This window comes from Pollachius pollachius (genome assembly GCF_949987615.1).
Source record: "Pollachius pollachius genome assembly, chromosome: 7".
Taxonomy (NCBI): Eukaryota; Metazoa; Chordata; class Actinopteri; order Gadiformes; family Gadidae; genus Pollachius; species Pollachius pollachius.
Window position 1 is genome coordinate 20120889 of NC_136940.1, and position 20660 is coordinate 20141548.

The window sequence follows — 20660 nt, forward strand, 5'->3', positions numbered from 1 at the left end:
TTTAAACATCCCTCCCTCAGCCAATCAGAGGACTGGCTGGTGACGTGATAGAGCAAAAAGACCAAGCATGTGTGAGTGAGTAAATGAGAGAGAGAAAGAGTGTCAGCATAACTGTCAAGGCTGATTTCGTCATGTAACAGTTGTGATTCTATTGGGAGTGCAATGCCTGTGTGCCTAACATCCAGAACCTCTAGGCCTGAGAACTCCAATAGGGCTTTGTTCGTCTTGCATCTCTATCTCTCTCTCTATCAGTCTGGTGGAATCATCCAACATTGAAACTGTGATCTGCACAGAGTGGAATGGACACTAGGGGGTAGGAGAGAAGGTAGGGAAGGAGGGATGTGAGTAGGAGGGAAGTAGAAAGAGGGTGGGGAGAACAGAGAAAAAGCTTAGTGAGGCGAGGAAGGAAATTAAAATGAGGGTAGGACACTTGCCTGTGTCCTCTTCTCCTCTGAAGGTGTGTTTGGTTGAGTATCCGGCAAGCCTGTGGCCACGTGTGCAGCTCTAGATATTCTTCCTCAAGAACCCACACAGAGATGAGTAAATGTGGGAGACTTAAAGGTTGCTCACATCCCCACACCCTTGTTGCCTGCTAGGCCTCTGTGTGTCACTATGGAAACCATGCCTCCGCTTTCACCTCAACATTCCTCCGTGTTAGGTTACAGCTACATGGCGTCACATTTTTTGATATCAGGTTCCAGGATTAATGTATTTTACGCACATGGCACAAACGCCTTTTGATGAAGCGTAATTCTAATCCTCTGTGGTTTTCGTGGTGTTTTAATGGTCAACACGTGGTTTATTCAGAGACACAAGATAAACGAGCATGCATTCTGGAGGTGTTTCATGAAGCATCTGATGAATCCAGGTACAATTCTGGCTATATTGGTATGGGCAGTAGGGAAATAAAGCCACGCCTACAGGTTTGGATTTATCTCAGACCACTATAACTTGATATTGTGTCGTCCGCTCAATGTGTAGAAACAGAAACTAGTCAAAACTGATGTTAGCACTATACAAATAAGGCCGGATGCTAACTTTAATATCGTGTGGTCTAATAGGGAAGAGAACAAATTGCATTGATAATTGACCGTTTCAGATGTTGCATTAAGCTCAACTTCAGTCCACTGCCAGTGGTGGAATGTTCTTTGCCATTACTGACCATGTAACACGCTAATTAGTCATTTAGCTACCTAAATATTTCACTGGTCTCGTGCACGACTAACGTCAATCAGTCTCAAACTATTTAATACTCGTCTTAAATTGTTGCATTTCTAAAGAGTCCGCAATACAGGCCAGAACAGGCCATCGGCCATAAATTACGCGGCTTCTCGTATATTTCGGGTTGTTGTATTCATTGATTCAGTGCTGTTGCTTAGGTCTGAGATAACCACGACCCGCATATTTAAATACCAGATGGAAAGTGGCATTATGAAACAAATGTAGCATTAAATAAATAAATAAATGTGACGCTATGAAATATATGTGGTATTAAATAAATAAATGTGCCATTATGAAATAAAAGGCATTATGAATTTTTTTTTAAAAAAGCCTAATTTATTCATTCATTTATTTAATATTGTCTCAAATGGTATTCCAGCTCCCAGCTCGTGTCTTTACCTCCACCCCCTGTCCTGTGGCGCGCGCAGCCACCAAAGCGAGCGTGGCTTGCATGCATACCAACCAAAACACAAGTAGCGATGAATACCAACTGTTTACCGTCTAACAAATGTGTAAATACGGTCCCATCGCCGTAGAGAAGGAAACAAACACACACGGATAAGGTACAGTAGTACGCTACTCAATTGTCACCATTTATTTTCAACTTTTGTCATTTTTGCAAACATTTTTGGAGGTACACGCTAGACTTCCTTGTTAACGTTACGCAACCTGGAGGGGGTGTCAAGTGGTCAGGTTGTTGAGAGGGACGACTTCCTTGCTGAGTTTCTTGGGATGAGCGATGGAGGGTTTCTCATTCAGCTCTATGAATAATCACTGACGTCATTAAGTCGCTTATTCTTAAACATTCACACGTGTATGTCAACATTAAAAGCAACCGTGCGCATGTTTGGTTTTTTGGCACGTGCTTATGAACATGGGCTATTAATGATGATTACAATTTTTAATTTAATTTAGATCTTCGGTGAAGTCTAAATATTGGAGTACCAAATATTTAATTGTATTTATACAGTGAATATTCACGTAATGCTCTTGGGACATACTGTACATAACTTGCTGCTTAATTAAGATCAAGTTGCAGCTTGGCGAGAATAGAGGCCACATGATTGCAGTGTAATAACTTGAATTGTTTTCGTCAACCATTAGGGTTCAATTGTGTTCATATACTATTACGTATAATAGAGTCGGTTAATATAGCCTACATGTTTCTACATAAATGTTGTTTCATTGCCTCTAGCAGTTATAGACAAATTAGGTTTTCCCAACTGAATTACTCAACATTAGGTAAATTATAGCTATTGCATTCATTAATAACTGCAAGAGCACTGCTCAAGAAAACAAAGCCATACCCAAATTAAATCTCAGTATAAAATAGAATGTGGTTTGGAAGTCTAGTTTATGTAATTCATCCCTGTACATATCAATATACATATACATGGGGTGTTTTAAAGTGTGTGTTTGTATTGAAATTTTTCTAAGATAGGTTGACTGGAGATCACACTACTTTTACGTCGTTACTACTTTTGTATTTTGTCTGTATTTTGTTGTTGTGGTTCTACTAAAGTAAATATATTTTTCAGTACTGTTGCAATAGAGTTTTTGTTTTTGTTTGTTTTGAATCCCACTCTGTGCCAATGGTTGACAGGATGTCTGACATTTGATTAATTATTGCCTGGGTGCATTACGCAAGAGTCCTGGCATCGGTGCTGAATGGAAATATGGTAATCAATGAAGTTTGGTGTTTTCATTAGAGATGGATCAATGTTGTACCATATGCTATTGGTTAACCAGTGCTGGTGCAGTATTGTCAGACACGTGGGCCAGCCCCTGTATAGTATACATGGTTTATCTTACCCAGAGAGGTGGTTTTAAAGGTGTCCATGTGCCTCATTACTGAGGACATAAAACATTGGCCCCTGCAAGTAGAAGCTGTCAAACCTCATATTACTTCAAATGCAAGGGCTTTAATCAATGGGACAGACATAATCACTAAGTCTTTGAGATTTCCACTTTGAGTACATAATATCTTAATAGTTGTTGGTTAACTTAGTTATGTAGCTATACAAAAGCTATACAAAACACTTAATAAGGTTGGATAACATGGAGGCAATCCTTCGAGTGGCTAGTTGCAGTTTTTTCAGGTCACACAAAGGTCAGCAGTATATGGGAAGATGTGCACACAGGAGTGGTGTTTTTTTTTTCCCTGAGAAAAGCTTGTGTAGTGTGATCATGTCGATCAACGAGTTTCAGTTCCGTTCTTGCTCGGCCAGGGAATTGAGCCTTGGAAAGTTCCTGGAATCAATCTGTTTCCTTTGTCAAGATGTTGCGTTTAAAAAAGCCTTGATTGTTTCAATAAATCCTTCTTGCCTCAGGGAACTGCCTAGATGTGAAATCATACAACAGGTTTTGATTAAAAGGCCGATATCATGTTCATCCAAGGAGAACAGAGAACCTGCTGTTAACAAGTATTACATTCGTTATTTCACGATTACAGATTCTTTCAAGCATTCTTATGACAGAGCATTTCATAGCATGTCAAACCTAATCACATCCCCTGTTATTTTCCCTATATGGTTTGCTTTGGAAAGGTTTGTGGGGATAGTTGTATGACTCAGACCTGTATAGACTTGTTGAGAGAGAGAGAGAGAGAGAGAGAGAGAGAGAGAGAGAGAGAGAGAGAGAGAGAGAGAGAGAGAGAGAGAGAGAGAGAGAGAGAGAGAGAGAGAGAGAGAGAGAGAGAGAGAGAGAGAGAGAGAGAGAGAGAGAGAGAGACCCTAAAGTTGGTGTGATACAAGTCAGCAATGAGTAAGAGCTGCTCAGGCTTGTGTGATTATGTCTTACGTATGTTTGACAGTTATGCATGCATGTGTGCTGTCTTTCTTCGCAATCCGCCAAAATCTAGTTTTCACTTGGGCCATAGTGTGTGTTCTATATACATTCAGGACATACCATTAAGAACTCTGTGGGGCATCTCAGCATTGGTATTTAATGGCCAAGATACAAACAAAACGGCCCACGTCGAAAGATCTTACCAGCCCTGCATGTTGTAGGACCGAAGAGCAGCATGTTCTAGCGGAAGTCTCATGGTGACTTTAAAGTGTTTATTTAGACTGTTCTATCAACATTTACTATATTAGCTGAATAACTTGAGATGGAACCTGATTATGCTGGTACAAGTGTACAAGTGTTGCCTATTACACTACTTTGCGCCACATGTAAGGTGAAGCAATAACTAAAAATTAACGTAAAACATGGTTTGTGCTAAGGTTTGATTCAGCGGTTAAGTTGCGGTGCAGTGAACGGCGACTTAAGTAATTTAAATCAAACTACCTGTATTACCTATCCACTGCTAGAAAAGGGGCAATCTGCACATAGTCTCTGGTCATAGAGTCCTAGTTTCCATATAAGGACATTACAAAATCAAACACACAACTCCAGTTCTGCAAAGAAAAACAGAAAGATTACAATTAAATGGTTCACACGTCTTTTTGATCCTATCATGTTTTATTGGCCAGGATGTAATGCGTCACTCGAGGGGCCTAGCCCATCGTTGGCAGCTCATTCGACACACTCATAACCTACGATAGCATCACTCTGGTTGGTGTCCAGCTAAACTGGAGCCAGCAAGCCAGTTGGGAATTAGGGGAATAAAACATATATATTTGTTTGAATAACACAAACGATCATCAGCATGCAGCACAATTACGATTAATTTAGTCTTGTATAACAATCAAGACGTATTGTGCTATTCCCTATCTGCCTCTCCTCACACTAATAACTGGAAACAAACATATTCTAAGAACCTTTATGTTCTTTCTCTCTGAGCTATTCAGTACTTCTAGGAAAAAGTGTTCTTTGAAGCCGAGCCTGAAGCTTGTCTTTAGCCCCAGACTGCCAGCCAGGGCTCCAGTGTTTATAGATGGGAACCGATTGTAAAGTGGAGCTGTGCTGTGTATTTATTTGGGCAGGGGGGCCCCATGTAGAAATTGGTAATTGCCGTTGGAGACACCCACTGGACCTGCGTGGTATCAGCGAGCTCATCAGGGAGACCGCAGACCGTAGCAGCGCCGGTTTAGTGATAGTGAGCTCATCTCTTTCCATCCACCCTGTGTCCCTAGGCAGGCGGCGGGCCAGGGGGTTGGGATGGATGGGGGCCGGCACAGGGGGGGGGCCCGAAGCTGCAATGAGTCACGAGAGTTACTGATAATGGGGACGACAAGGTTTTTTTTATCACGCACAATAGTACACAAACCATGGGGAAAAACAACAACAAGGGTGATTGCTGATATTAGCCTGTGATAGTAAGGCTGAGCTTGAAATCTGCCTGTGTACAAAAAATAATAATAAAAAGCGGATTTGCTATTCATTAAATTTTATTGAATAAAGTGTAACAACCATTCAACCGTCTACATTACCAGCATGGTCAGCAAACCATTTGCCTTAAGAGCTATTGGCCCAGATTGGAACATTTAGCGATTGCCTCAAATCCAACGAAATCGACCAATCCTAGCTAAATTATGGGAGCTTCCATAATTATCCATTCTCCGCAACATTCCTAGATAAGGAAACTAGTCATCCCTCGAGTTTGACCGACCATCACAATTCCCCATACAAACTCCCTTCCATATTTACCTTTATGATGATGAAATGAAAATTTCGAAAATACTCTAAATTCATAATATATCAATCCAATCGCAAACGCTTTGAAACAATTTTCCCTCGTTCATTTCACACAACTTTCAGAAATCACTGCAACTTTTAGTTAAGCTGACTAACTGGCTATCATGTTTTTGTTTACCACAATAAAGTCTGAAAAATTACAGACGATCTCTTTAGACAAAACATCCTAAGAATAAACTAAACAATTACTCACACTTGGAAAAGGGTGCGCTAATTACACCAAAAACATTACAGCCCATATGGCCCTTGCCTTTTGAGTTCCCTTCTCTGTTTATATGAGGGCAGCGTCACATGGCCTTGGCTATTACCTCGGTTGATGACGGTCCTCTGTGTCAGCCGGACAATGTGGAGAGATGGCGGTGTGTTGTGCCGGGCACGTAGGCACTTGCTGGGTGTTGGCTGCCACAGTCTCTTGCCTTATCGGCCCGCATGTCTTTCCCCACTCAATCAAATGTTTTGGTTTGACTCCGGCCTGATGGCCTAATTGCTGTGTGGGCGGGAGTCTGTGTGTGTGTGTGTTGCTTCCCGATCCTCTCATCAGGGCAGGTGGGGAGGGGGACGACGGCCCTGGCTTGGCTGCCTGCCTGTCTGCTTGTCGGACAAGTCAGTTGATGGGGAAATCTAAGAATTGAGCAATGCAGGAGTGAATAAATAGGCTACATGGACGTACTCATGCAAGCCTGTGTTGGATTGGTTATCAAGAACAGTGTTTCCCCAGCACTGTATGGCTAAGGCCTTCACAACAATAGGGCCCTGCCTTGACTACCAATGTATATAAAAAAAGAATATATCTATCTATATATATATATATATATATATATATATATATATATATATTTAAATTATTATGCATTAACAAAGTACAAAACCCTCGTAGGGTAAGGAAACATAATTCCATCAGGTACAAAGGATAAAGATAATAATGCATTTGTAATACTGTTCACAAAAATAGTTGTGCCATAAAGCGTTATGAATGGAATTGAAATGACAGTGGCAACCCCCCCCCACTCAAAAAGTTTAGGCAAGCCTTTGTGAGTTTGTGGGAATGATCAAGACGTCATCATGGTAAACTTGGAATAGATTAAGAGCAAGACTGCCCCCCACAGGTGAAAAGTTGAAAAGAGTAGGAAAAAAAATAGGTCAGGTATTGGATAGAGCATAGAGCCAGAGACGCAATAGACCATGTAATGTGAAGGCCTACTTTTACTTTTGGTGCCACTCTACATGAGTGACAGGCCCTTGGGGGGCACTTTTGAGAAATTACAGCAATGGCAAGGGGTGTGTGTGTGTGTGTGTGTGTGTGTGTGTGTGTGTAGGTGTGTGTGTGTGTGTGTGTGTGGTGAATGTACATTTAATTATCATTTATTAAACCCCTTTTTTTTTTTTTACCGCGAATATATACGCACAGCCCAGATAATTGAATGCAGGGGGGGGGGGTAACAGTTTTGGGAATAACATCAATATGGTTGGGCAAGATGGGAGGGGCAAATGTGCATAATCTAAAGAAACCAGCAGATGGCGGCAAAACTACATAATTCCTCTTGATTAAAAAGACAAAATAGAAAACCAACATTTGTCTAGCTCTTGAAGAAGTCTGCCTTAAGTGTGAATTTTGATAATTTATGTTCAGTATGGCTATCTATATCATGATAAACAAAAATATTATCTACAAACCAACTAATCATACTTTTTTTTTTACAAAGAATGTATTTCTACTCTAGTATGCAAAGTTTCTAATAAACCTCCACTGATGTGAGACCTACTTTAAATGTCAGCAGTGTATATGTGTGTCTGCGCATGTGTTGCACTGCATTGAGAATTGGGACATCATCACCTTGACTGCTCTGTTCTCCTCTCACTGTGCCACATTTCAATTCTCCACTGGCTCTGTGTGCGGATAACTTGCCTGCATGTCCTCTATACAGCGCCGGTCATTTCCAACCCTATCTCTTACTCCCACTTCATCACTCTTCTCCTTTTCTTCTTTTTCCCAGGACAGGCCCTCTGTCTCCATTTTCTCAGACGATTCCTCCTCCTACTCCTCCACCACCACCTCCGCCTGCTCCTCTCGCTTGGTGCTGGGCTGAATGGTGGGTCCATGGGGAGAGCAGTAAATGGCTGAGGAGCTGTGCACTGGCTGGTTTCGCATCATCGCAGGTAGGACCACTGTCCTCCGTGGGTTTACCATGACTTTATATCGATTGCTAGTTGGTTGTTCTTCTCAGGTGCAGGGGCACAACAAAATGGTTATTCTATCCTGATGCGTGAGGTAAGGTAACAAGCATACTTTGCTTTTAGACCAAAGCATAGTTATGGAATGATGGGACGCTTGTGATTGGTGATCTAAAGCCTTATTAACTTCTATGTTACAGAGTAGATACTTCTTTCACCTTTTATGTCAATGTTTAGATTACATTTGTTAATCCCAGATGGGAATTTAAGGATGTGGCGTCAAAGACAACATGAAATATTTTGTGCCAAAGCACTATATTCCTCAGGTGACGTAGTAGGCTTTTCCTACTACCACTAGAAGGCAGTGGCGTAGAAGCCAAACACTGAGCCACTGTGAACCTCATTATATAAGCACATACAGTACAAGAGAGGGAGGGGGCGTTGCTTGACTGACCCAAGCGTGAGTAAATAAAGAGGTGTTGGGCAGATGGGCTTGGAGATGTGCGTTTGTGTGTGTTTCTGTGTATGTGTACGTGAGTGCTTGCCTGCGTGTGCACATGGTTAATCAGACTACGGAGCATCTGCCGGCCATTAAGGGAGGAGGAGGGGTGGTGACAGATTCAGACACATGGAGTCCAAAGAAAGAGACCGGGGGGGGGGGGGAATTGGACAATAAATGGGGCTAAAGGGACGTCAAAAAATAAACAGAAAGATGTACAGAACCAGTGGCTTGAGATATAGAGATTTGGAGATACACCGAGACTTGGGTAGACAGAGAGACAGATAGTGACAAAAATAGAGGGAGAGAGACTTTGGTAGACAGAGAGAGAGAGAGAGAGAGAGAGAGAGAAAGGGAGAGACTTTGGTAGACAGACAGAGAGAGAGGGAGAGAGACTTGGGTAGACAAAGTGACAGACAGTGACAGACAGGGAGACAGAGGGAGAGAGAGAGGGACTTGGGTAGACAGAGACACAGAGAGAGAGAGAGAGAGGGAGAGAGACTTTGGTAGAGACAGAGAGAGAGGGAGAGAGACTTGGGTAGACAGTGACCGACAGAGGGAGAGAGAGGGAGAGAGACTTTGGTAGACAGACAGAAAGAGGGAGAGGGACTTGGGTAGACAGAGTTACAGACAAAAGGGAGAGGGAGAGAGACTTGGGAAGACAGCCCGAGAGAGAGTGAGAAGGAGAGAGACTTGGGTAGAGAGAGAGAGAGAGAGAGACTTTGGTAGAGACAGAGAGAGAGGGAGAGAGTCTTGGGTAGACAGAGTGGCCGACAGAGGGAGAGAGACTTTGGTAGAGAGACAGAGAGAGAGGGAGAGAGACTTGGGTAGACAGAGTTACAGACAGAAGGGAGAGGGAGAGAGACTTGGGTACACAGCCCGAGAGAGAGTGAGAGGGAGAGAGACTTGGGTAGACAGACAGACAGAGAGAGAGAGAGAGAGAGAGGGAGGGAGACTTGGAGAGAGAGAGAGAGAGAGAGAGAGAGAGAGAGAGAGAGAGAGAGAGAGAGAGAGAGAGAGAGAGAGAGAGAGAGAGAGAGAGAGAGAGACTTGGATGGAGAGGTGAGCATGGCCATCCAGCTGGCTCGTGTCAGATGCGTGACTCATGCTCTTCAGTCCTGCACCCAGGCCGTGAAGGGTCGGGTCTATAGCTGTTACATTATATAGCCTTTATATAGCCCTTTACACTTTAGTTTTTAAGGTGAATGCTGCTCCTATACCACAAAAAATGTCGATATTAATTATAACACTACAGAAAATTATTCATTCTCAAAATTGTACCAATGCCGCTCACACACACACGCCTCCCTCACTGCTAGCTCCTTCTTGAACAGCGTAGTCATGCGTTGCCATGACGTCACACTGATCAGCAGGGGCTACTGGGAGGAGGGGGGGGGGGGGGTTTGCAGTTACAAAGACAATACAGCAATATAAAACCTTTATGTTGCACATGTAATGTCAACATTTTCCTGTGAGACCACACACACCAACTGGGCTTTGGTTATTAATGATCAGTAAAGGGTTTGCTTGGTGTCATCCACATTACCACTGATGGGGATTCCCTCACTGTGGTGAATGTAATAAATGGATATTGCTATGACAAAACCCCAAGCTATAGCCAAGCTAACAATATGGCATAAAGATGTAATTTGACCAGCTCTAGTCCAGACAGAGTTCTAGAAATGTCCTGCTGTGTTTATTCAACTGGATCTCCGTCTACCCATCCCTTCTCACCTGCACATTAGAAATGTCAAGCCTGCTACACACACACAGACACGCATGCACACACACACACACACAAACACACGCACTGAGAAGCGTGTGCACGTGTATTAATCTACACATGCAAGCAAACGACTGCTATGCTTTTAGTAACTGCGTGTATCTATGAATGTGAATTTAGTTTCATGTGACGTGTGTGCAATTTCTGCGCATGTTAGAGCAAGGGGGAGAGAGAGAGATTACCAGTCAACCGTTCTTCTGGGCCATAGTGTCAGGAGATTAAGGCTGCACGTCATGTGACTCCACTCAACTCCAGGCATTGGCTGAGGCAAGCTGTGACCTCAGCAAACCCTACCCACATTCCCGCTCCCCTCCACACACGCGTATATACACATACACCTCCCCCTCACTGCCCCTCCCCTTTTTCCTGCGAAACATTTTTTTTTTCAACCACACACACACACACACACACACACACACACACACACACACACACACACACACACACACACACACACACACACACACACACACACACACACACACACACACACACACACACATTTCTCAGCATCCTGGGGCTGGAGGTTGGACGAGCAGTAGCAGCATCCATGGCTTAAGCTCTGATCAGCAGCTAGCCCAGCCTGCACCCACCCCCACCTCTCTCTCTCTCTCTCTCTCCCCCTCTGTCTCTCTCTCTCTCTCTCCTTCTCCCTCTGTGTGTGTGTCTCTCTTTGCCGGCCATCTGACAGCCAACGTCTGGGGGTGTAGGAGGCTCGCTGTTAGCCAGGGCGTTAGCCACGCGCACACACGCATTCATCAACCACACACACACGGCTAGCGGCTGGTGTGGTTCTATCGCTGTGTTTATCCAGTGCCGTTCATCCTAGTAACCAGGGGCACTCCTCTGCTGTGCCCCCTTCCACCACCCGGACCCCCCCTCCCCTCCCCCCCTCTCCTCCCCCCCCCCCCCCCTCCCCCTCCCATCCTGAACATCTTAATTTCTTTCCAGGATCATTGGAAATAGAGGAATGCAAATCTGCAACCATGATGGAAGGTAAGCAAGCACTACTTTTTTGCTCTTAAATGTCCTTTCTGTCTTGATTCAACATACTCCTCAATGCCATTGTCCCAAGGTGCTTCCACTGCCGGTAATGTGTGTGTGTCTGTGTGTGTGTGTGTGTGTGTTTTGTACCTCCAAATGGCATAAGCTGCGGTGCTATTTTGAGACCATGCATACTGGGGACTTGCATGTCATTCTAAAGGGAAGGGCACCACTGTGTGTCTCTTGCCATGGCAGCACAATGGCTGGGCTAATGCAAGCACATACGCACGTCAGTGTTTGTCTGGTAGTGTGTATTATGGTCTTCCCGTCAACGTAAAGGATTAGGATTTATTGTGCAGCGGGGGCTTATGTGCCCAGCTTGCAGGCTGTACTTACTTGTAGAAATTCTCTTTGTGTTGTATTGTGTGTTTATGTGTGTGTGCACCTTTACCAACCGTGACACACAGCCACACGCTTGAAGCACACACGGAGCATTACCCGTCCTGCATCTACTCAGGCTACGAGGCCGCTTGGCAGAAGCTGTATGGGAACCATGTCTATGGATCAATGTTTTTTTCACACACCTTTTCCCGAGCCAATGGCATTGGTGTTAGACATCTGGAGGGAATGAAATGGGCCGTTTTAGTATCATGTCCCTTTAATTTCATGACATCATCATGGCTACACCGGGGATTTAAGGATGACTCTCTATCTATGCAGCTGGCCTCCAGCAAGCTCTGTTTTTAATACATGAATTAATGAATTCATTGATTTATCCATCCATTCGATTCAGTTACATTTCAGTATACACTCTTTCATTTGTTATCAACCCTCACATTGTAAATGATGCTATATTTCATAGCAATGTGCATAGTAGTCCAATTCCTGCCTTCTACATGCGTTAACCATACTTTTTTTTTACTAGCGACGCTTCTGAACCTTTTTGTTAAAAGGGGATCTACTGTTCTTGTTCTCCATTTGTTGTTTTGTGTTTTGTGTAATGGCCAAATCCCTTTGAACTTCCTGCTTTTCAAAATGTCAAATACTTATCGATAAAGAGTGTTTGTGATATCATGTCGTAATTAAGAGTGAGGTTTTCTTCAAGGCCATCTCATGGTTTGTTTGCTGTTATTTCCACTAATATTTGCACTTGTGTATGCATTGTGTCGTTCATGCTCTGCGGCCTGTCTTGTTTACTTTAGTCCAGGGGGCACTTTCCTCTTGCCCCCTATGTGTAGCCATTAATGAGATTATCTATATTGGAACTTTCTATTAGAGATCAGAGATGACCGTCCAGTATTAACAAAATCAAATATCCCAACCATTATTTTTGCATCCCGGTTCGCAACATTATTCCTTTTAAATTTTAAACACAATTATTGGAAATGTGGATAATGACGTGGATGTGGATGGATTCCTTGTTTATTTAGCTCAGACACTCTCAAATAGGCTAATTGTACTGTAAAGCACCTTTCAACAAAAAAGACAACAAGATGCATCCCTTTTCTTTATCTATGTGGAAGAAGTTCAAGTATACACACTGTAGCTGGTGAAGATATAGGCAAGGAAAGGTGATATGGCACCCTTCTTTTCATTGAGTAATGCACATGCACAAACTATTAACAATAATCAAACAACATTAACATAAATTATAAGGTTCAGAGTATAGTGCAGCAATCCCCTGTCACAACGATCTGGTTTGTGTATATATATTGACACACTATTTGCAGGCTTAGCAAGGGATTTTTCCAACCTTTTATATATTTACACACGCACATGCACACGCACACGCACACACACACACACACACACACACACAGTATAACAAAAGGCTGCGTTCATTGAGGGAGTGATGAGCAAGATCTTCTTCCTGTTGGCCGCCTCCTCCTCTTTGCTGCGCTCACAGTAGCATGCGATGCGGCACCCGCTTGCATGTGTGTCATTGGCCAGGTGTTAGGTAACAGTGGCAGGAGGAAAAAAATCAACAATCTGTAAATAGCACCGCGGCCACTCCTCCATTAGGATAGCTTGTGCAGGCTTAGCATGCACTCCATGCAGGCGGGATTACAGTCAGGTGTTAAAATTGGACACTAATCCACGTTAGTACTCCTATATTAAGCATGCTAGCCCTTAGCAGGGCTAGCATATTGTCCCTACTATACCCTTGGCAGTTGTTTTCTAGATTTCAGGGGGAAGTCAAAATAATGGTGCTGTTTGTTGATGAGCATTTTAGAGGATGTTCTTCCAATAAATTAGGATGAAGCTATCTTGATGTTATTTGTTGGTGAGCATTTAAGAGGATGTTCCTACAATAAATCATGCTAAAGGTATCTTGATGTTCTTTTATATTGTCCCTGCATATTTGAGGGATTTAAGTACAGAGGCTGGTAATGCCACAGTATGCACACTATTTCCTGCGCCCTTCCTTTTGGGGGGGAATTACAGGCCCCCTGTGTGCTTCGCTCTGGTCGCGGTGGGCCCGTGGTTTCATTCACGCTGGTGGTTTTCTCAGCTTGCTCCCAGGTAATCATGCTGGCAGATTAACAGATGGCAGTGGCCATAGGACTTTAGACCTAAGAATTACAAGAAAGTATTACAAGCAGGCCAATACGAATGATAATCTTGTTGGTCCATAATTTTAAACGGACAAAATTCTTTACCTAATCCAGTGTTTCCCATACTGTTTTGACTGCTGTACCCCCTTGATAAATTTGTCAGCCAAGTACCCTCTTTCGAGCAAGAAACATTTTGTGGAGGGAGGACAATGAAAATGTGCATAGATGATATTTAATTGGGAGGCGTGTATAATTACGAGGACTTGTGCTTCTCTTATGATGTCATTCATTGGAAAGGTTTACCGACGTTAAACATAAGGATTCAGATTTGTTCGACATTTTCCCTGGTATCCCTCGTTGCAATCCTGCAGAGTAGCCCCATTTGAGAGACGTCAACCTTACCGTTCCCCCGTAATGCATGGAAGCACCAATAGCTTGCATTACTGGTTGTGAGTGGCCTACTTACACTCATGTCTGTGAGCAGCAGCCCAAGTCATGCAGGTAGGCCTGCTGCCTGGAGCCAGACAGGATGAGCTATGGGGACACTGTTTTCCTGGAATGCCACCAAACACAGGTCAGGGAGGACATTCAGGCCTATATATAGGCCCTTCACCTACATCTTGGCTGCAATTTAAACGCTATTCTCTCTATTCCCTGGGATTAGGGATTGGTCATGATAGCCAACACAATGTATTTACTTCTGTTCTTGGCTTAGAAATGGTTCTCTTTTTTGTTGTGTTGTTTTTTTTGTAATAAAGCATATTTTATTCATTACAAATCTCGGAGGATTATTTGGAAAGCACCCAGAGATGAGGATTATGAATGTCATGGCAATGATATTCTAAATGATAGTCTTCTTCTAAATAGTTTACCCAACGTTTGCACGAGGGAAATCCTATTAAGTAACTGAATCTGAGGAATCCAGAAAATGAATTTAAACCGTAGCTAAAATAAGACATTGATATCTTTTATACTACTATTCTCCCAAAAAAATCATACTTTTCTCCCCAAAAAGTATGTGGGATGCAGTGAATTGTATCTGAGAAACTCAACTGCTACCTTTCAGTATTCTGTTTTCTCTGGCCTGGCCTTTATCAAGTGAGTGTTTTCATATGATCAAACAACCCCCATCATGATCCTAGATACATGTGCACACATACAACGGATGTTGCCAAACGCAACGGTAATCGGACTCCAAAGACTGGCACACAGGTCTTTAATACTATCATGGTACCCAGGTGGCTATTTATATTCAATAAAGTGTTGGAAGCGGCCAGGGATATGGACCCTCAAGATCTAGAGACTATAGGTCTGGCAGAGATGGCGGACAGAGGAGAAACATTTTACATGCGACGACTACTGCAAAGGACTGCCGGAACCCACTTTGTTACATTACAATGTGGGTAGTATATGCTCATTTACAATGTTTCTTCCTCCATGTTGCCTGCTCCCAGATCCCCCCGCTAGTTTTATCCGCTGGATGACGCAAAACACATTATCCTGCTGGCTTTTGCTGGTGAATTAGCGAGGATATCTGGGGACAGGCAACATGTAGGAAATTATATTCTGTTGATTTGCATACCCTTGTAATGATATAAAGCCATTTGAAAATTGGCGAAGAAGTCTTTTAAGAAGACGCATCATAGCAGGAGTCTTCTGCTATGAATACAGGCAGCTAAGGAACCTGTGTGTGTGTGTGTGTGTGTGTGTGTGTGTGTGTGTGTTGAAAATGAATGCTCTTATGCCCTTTGGAAGACTTTGCCAGAGTTCATAGTATGGATATTTCTGTGGTTGACAATAACAGAGCCTCAATGCTTTTTTGAAGGATGACTTGGAGGGGGGACAATTCAGAAAGCAGCAGGAAGTGAAAATACTACCAAATACACATCCCATAACGAGCTTCTATGCTTCATAGTATTATTCACACTAGACGGCACAGCACCCTTGCATGACTGACATTTCATCTTGATGCGTTGACGCACGCACACACACGTCATGTTGGTTCACACATTTGCCATGCTCATCTATGATTGATGGTTTTATTTTTCAATTTTTTTAATTTTTTATTTATTTCACAAGTTTATGTGGTGGATGTTGGTGATATCCATCAGAGTCAGATAAACAGATATGTTTGTGTTATGTTAGTGTTTTTTTCATCAGCCTTAGCCAATAACCGATACGCCGATACCGATTTTCTTGAGCCGATATTTGGAGCCAATAATACCCTGGAAATCCAGAGTTCTCGCGAGGGCACAATTTGAATTTGCTCAGCGAGTCACTCTGGGAACAAGCAATATAACAAAATACTTGTGTATATTCTGGGCCTCCCCTGGCCAAGAACATTAATCAATCACATCGATGTATCAATATAGGCGGGCCAAAAGCGTTGCTGTTTTACCGACCAGATACGGCAAGAGTCTTATCTATTGGTAAGCTCCACTGGTCTGGATACGTCACCCCTTGTATTCTTCTGATTGTTCATAGTGTTACCCAATGTGTGTTATCCAGTGATATTTTCAAATGCATGCTTGGTGCCGCCCCTCGAGTTAGGCCATTTTCATTACTCGTTGCCAGACCCTACAGCTTTCTAAATGTGGGTCTGGATTTCCAGGCTAAGCCTCCTTCAATTTACATCATACAAATGACACAATGATGATAAAAAATGTTACAATGTCTCAATTTAAAACAAATTAACATTTATTGAACTGTCTGTAGATCACGCCCAAAAAAAAAAAAACGTAACACGTAAAAAACGCAAATATCGGTTGATAATATCGGCCGGCCGATATATATATATGGATGTGTGTTGTAAGATGTTATGTTCTGAGAGAGAGAGAGAGAGAGAGAGAGAGAGAGAGAGAGAGAGAGAGAGAGAGAGAGAGAGAGAGAGAGAGAGAGAGAGAGAGAGAGAGAGAGAGAGAGAGAGAGAGAGAGAGAGAGAGAGAGAGAGAGAGAGAGAGAGAGAGAGAGAGAGAGAGAGAGAGAGAGAGAGTAATTGAATAGGGATTTGGGAAACCAAGGGAGATGGCCAATATGGATAGAGAGTTGGGTGTAGCCTAATGGACCAGCCAAACAAACACGATGAGTAAAGCCAGAGATAGGAGGATGGGCTAGATGAAGAGGGCGGTGTGGACTATGAGAGATGGACGGAAAGAACACCTGACAGTGTTGAAAGCCCCAGAGGGAAATGGAAAATGAATAAAGAATAGAATCGGAAGGACAGTGGCTGGAGCGCCTGTGTCGAGTATTAAGTTCCTCCTTGCTCAAGCAACATCATTGTCATTTCCGTCTTCTTGTGGGCTGACTTGATGAGCAAGAGCTTCACGGAAGAGAAGGGTGAAGGATTGTTTGGTTTCCCTTTGCTTGTTTATATTTAATAAAGCCAAGCTATCCTGATCGGCAGCTATGTTCTTAGCATACATTTTGTTTTATTCTCACAACCTTTTAAGCACTTCAATTATGATTTATTCATTTTATTATTTACTCTCTCAAGCTTTCACACATTACTCCTGCTTCCCTCACCTGTCATAGCCAAGTTCCATGTTGAAATGGCAGCTTTCAGGAGCCATTACACCCCGCCGGCTCTCCACTCCACCACGCATTTCTATGTTGCCTCAGCATTCTGCCACACAGTCCTCGCTGGCACAGTTACACACGTTTGCCCTCTCTATGTTAGCACTGAACCAACACCACCACCACCACCACCACCACTAGGCTTGAAGAGTCAGTGGAAGTGCGTTGAGTCCGTTATGTGTAGAATTTACCTGATTATAATTATAGGAAATGGTGTGCCCTTTGTTTTTGTCTTGGATGATTGTGGATTTGTCACACGCTCTAGGTGGATGGTTTGTGTGTGTGCACACAGCATGGCAGCGGGCCAGGCCTGTGCAAACAGATGTCAATTCCAATCGGCCGAGAATTCAACAGAGCAGTGACGCAGATACACGGCTACAGGAAGAGATTACCCGCGGCAGCACCACCACCATCCACCCTGTCCCTTCGCGCTGGGGAGAGCACTACTGAAGGAAGCATAGTTCGGCAGTCCAGTAGATGGGTGAATTGACAGAGCGATAGTCGTTAGGGTTGATACGATTTAGGGTTGGAAGGATTTGAAGGGATGGGGAAAGAAAGTAATTAAAAAGCAAAAAAAAAACGCTTTGCACAGGCGGAGGAATCAGGTTTTTTAAGCTATGGGGCAAGTGTCCCTAGTTTATTTAGGGACACAGTTGGACAGTAAACTCTGTCATTCAGGAACAAATAAAGAGTGTTTGAATTTTTCTTTACATTAGCCCTTCTGTTGACATATAGTTGACTAGTGGATACCGACATAAACTATCTTCAAGGGAAATGCTATGTTAATCGAATTAGCTAATGGTTGACTTTGAATAAAAATGGGGTATTCAGATAAATAAGTAAAAAAAATGTATTTGCCCTATATGTTAGTCTCTTCGTATTGTTGTTGTTCTCCTTCGGTGGTCATTGGCATGTTAAAAACCAACTAGTACTGTGTTACACTGTTATTTGGCTGCAGCTGTGATTACAGCCGTAATTAATGCTGAAACACAGGAAGCACTCTGATTGAAGAGCGTTGCCATGGCAAGAGTACACACACTGAAAAATAAATGTCTGTTTATAAGCAGCTATAAACACACTTGGGAAGGCATAGTGACATGTTGTTTATTAATTCTGTGTGTATACTATGTGTCTGTATTGGATTTGCAGTTAAATGGAACATGCACTCCATTTTCTCAGCTCTTAATCCAAACCATAGAGGAAAAAGACTAGAGTTGTCAATAATTCATCTTGAATTAATAACAGGCTCACAGTTCTGATGGAAGTAACAATAACGGTCCTAATGTAACATGGTTATAGCTACATGATTACGCTAAATAACAGGATCACACATGCGCACGCACGTGTAAACACACCCGCGTACACTACACGACTACTATGTAAAGTGCTTTGGATGTCTTGAACAGCGCTCTATAAATGCAATAACCCCATGCATAGACCGCATTGCCCACAAATGGGTTTCCTCAACTTTTTTCTCCATTGAGTTGCTGAACCATTCTTATCCTTCCCAACTTATAGTCACGTGTAATCATAAATGCCAGTACAACACAAACTGAAGTGATGGGACATGAAGGAGATACACCGGCCTTAACCTTTACTTTATGATTTGTTAGTGGGTATTAATGATTTTCGATTGTCTGTGCATGTGTGTGTGAGAGATGAATTTTGGCAGGGGATGTAATTTAAACTGAAAATGGCACGGGAGACGTTCCTTCATCTGATGGTGTGCGTGTGACTCACACAGCAGATGGGATTTCATTAGCAGACATCAGACCATCGTCAGGATAGAGGAGCGGCTGATATTTCCAACAGGGAGAGTAGAGATTTTTTTATGTGGCTTGTATGCCTAATGCTTTCCATGCCATTTGTTAGTAATTGTGATATAGATTGTTTCATGTTGTTGCATGGATGAAGCTTTCCATGCCTTGTATTAGCTACTGTGATCGTCCTTAAGAGGCTGGTTCAAGAGGGTAGCCATCTCAACATTAACCTTACACTCATCTGCTATTTGAGATAATCATGATGGAAATGTCACTAGATAAATACCATTTTCCAATTGTTTTATGGATTTTCACCACCGCCGGGAAACCAATCAAGTATTCAAATTTGAAATCCTCATGGGGATGTCCTCTACACATCATTCTGAATTACTGTAATTTTTTTTGCCAATACCAAAGGGCATTGGCAAAGCCGTAGCTGGTTTGTTTTTCAAACGAGGGCTGCAACGATTACAATTTACTATGAAATAATCATTAGTTGCAGACAGTCCTTTTTCATGTGTAAACGTTGAACCAAATTGCAAGGGATTGCTTGTACAAATGCATCCTACGCCCTGCTAATCCTGGGTGTTCTGTTTGGCACTCTCGACTCGTGCCTCAGAGAGGGAGTAAATGAAAGCTTGGCTGGAGAATGGGAGAGCTCTGATAGAAACGTTGAGGAGATGGTTGATGAGAGATTGCTCGACTCGAGCAAATATATAATATTATCCATACGGCTGTTCTGTCATGGAAATATGTATTCTAATGATAATATACAACTCCATACCGCTCCAATTGAAAGGTTAAAGGAGAATTTATACAGATGTCTTTTAAATTGATTGATACACACATCGATACCCCTGTTTTTGGTCAAGTTCTTTGTTGATTGATCAACTGTGTGTCCGTCTATACTAAATATTTATGAATCACTGAATCACTGTCTTCATATCCATTTGTATTCTATTAGCCTTTGGTTTGCTAACAGTTTATATTCCCGTTCCAAAATATGATTATTTAGGTATTACATTCACTGTTTAGTTCAAGTGGTTGTTTGAAGTTGATTTGTCTAACACAGCTGCAGGCTCTTCAGCCTGCATTTCGTTTGCCGCTGGGTTTTTAGGTTTTTAGGTTAAGCAGTGGGATTTCAGATCTATTCAAACTTGTTTAAGTTGTTCTACCTGTTGGTTCATAATTCTGATGATTCAAGTAGAAGATCTACGCCGATTTTTGTAACTTAGCTATAAGGCTCTCGAGTTTGTTAGCAGCTAATAGTGTCTTGTGAATCCAGGTTGTCAATTAGAGTTTCTCACAGGCGTATATTTGATGAGTGTTAAGGGTGACAGAATTGTCCCTAGCAGTCATTGAAACGATAATACTACTGAACCCCCTCTTGACTTTCCATGTTTGTGACCAATTATTATTAAACTAATGCATACCCTTGATTTGTCCCTTTCCCTCCCAAATCTCCTCCCATCTTT

General features: G+C 42.6%; 1 protein-coding gene across 1 annotated transcript in view; it reads left to right on the forward strand.

Annotated features, from left to right (window-relative positions):
• The first annotated feature begins 1655 nt into the window (after positions 1–1655).
• The window catches only part of sgip1a (SH3GL interacting endocytic adaptor 1a), a 50888-nt gene continuing 31883 nt past the window's right edge, over positions 1656–20660 (forward strand). Inside the window, 3 exon segments of the mRNA XM_079740044.1 lie at positions 1656–1784; positions 7854–8016; positions 11265–11309. Of these exon segments, the coding sequence (XP_079596170.1) occupies positions 7974–8016; positions 11265–11309 (88 nt within the window). The 5' untranslated portion in view covers positions 1656–1784; positions 7854–7973.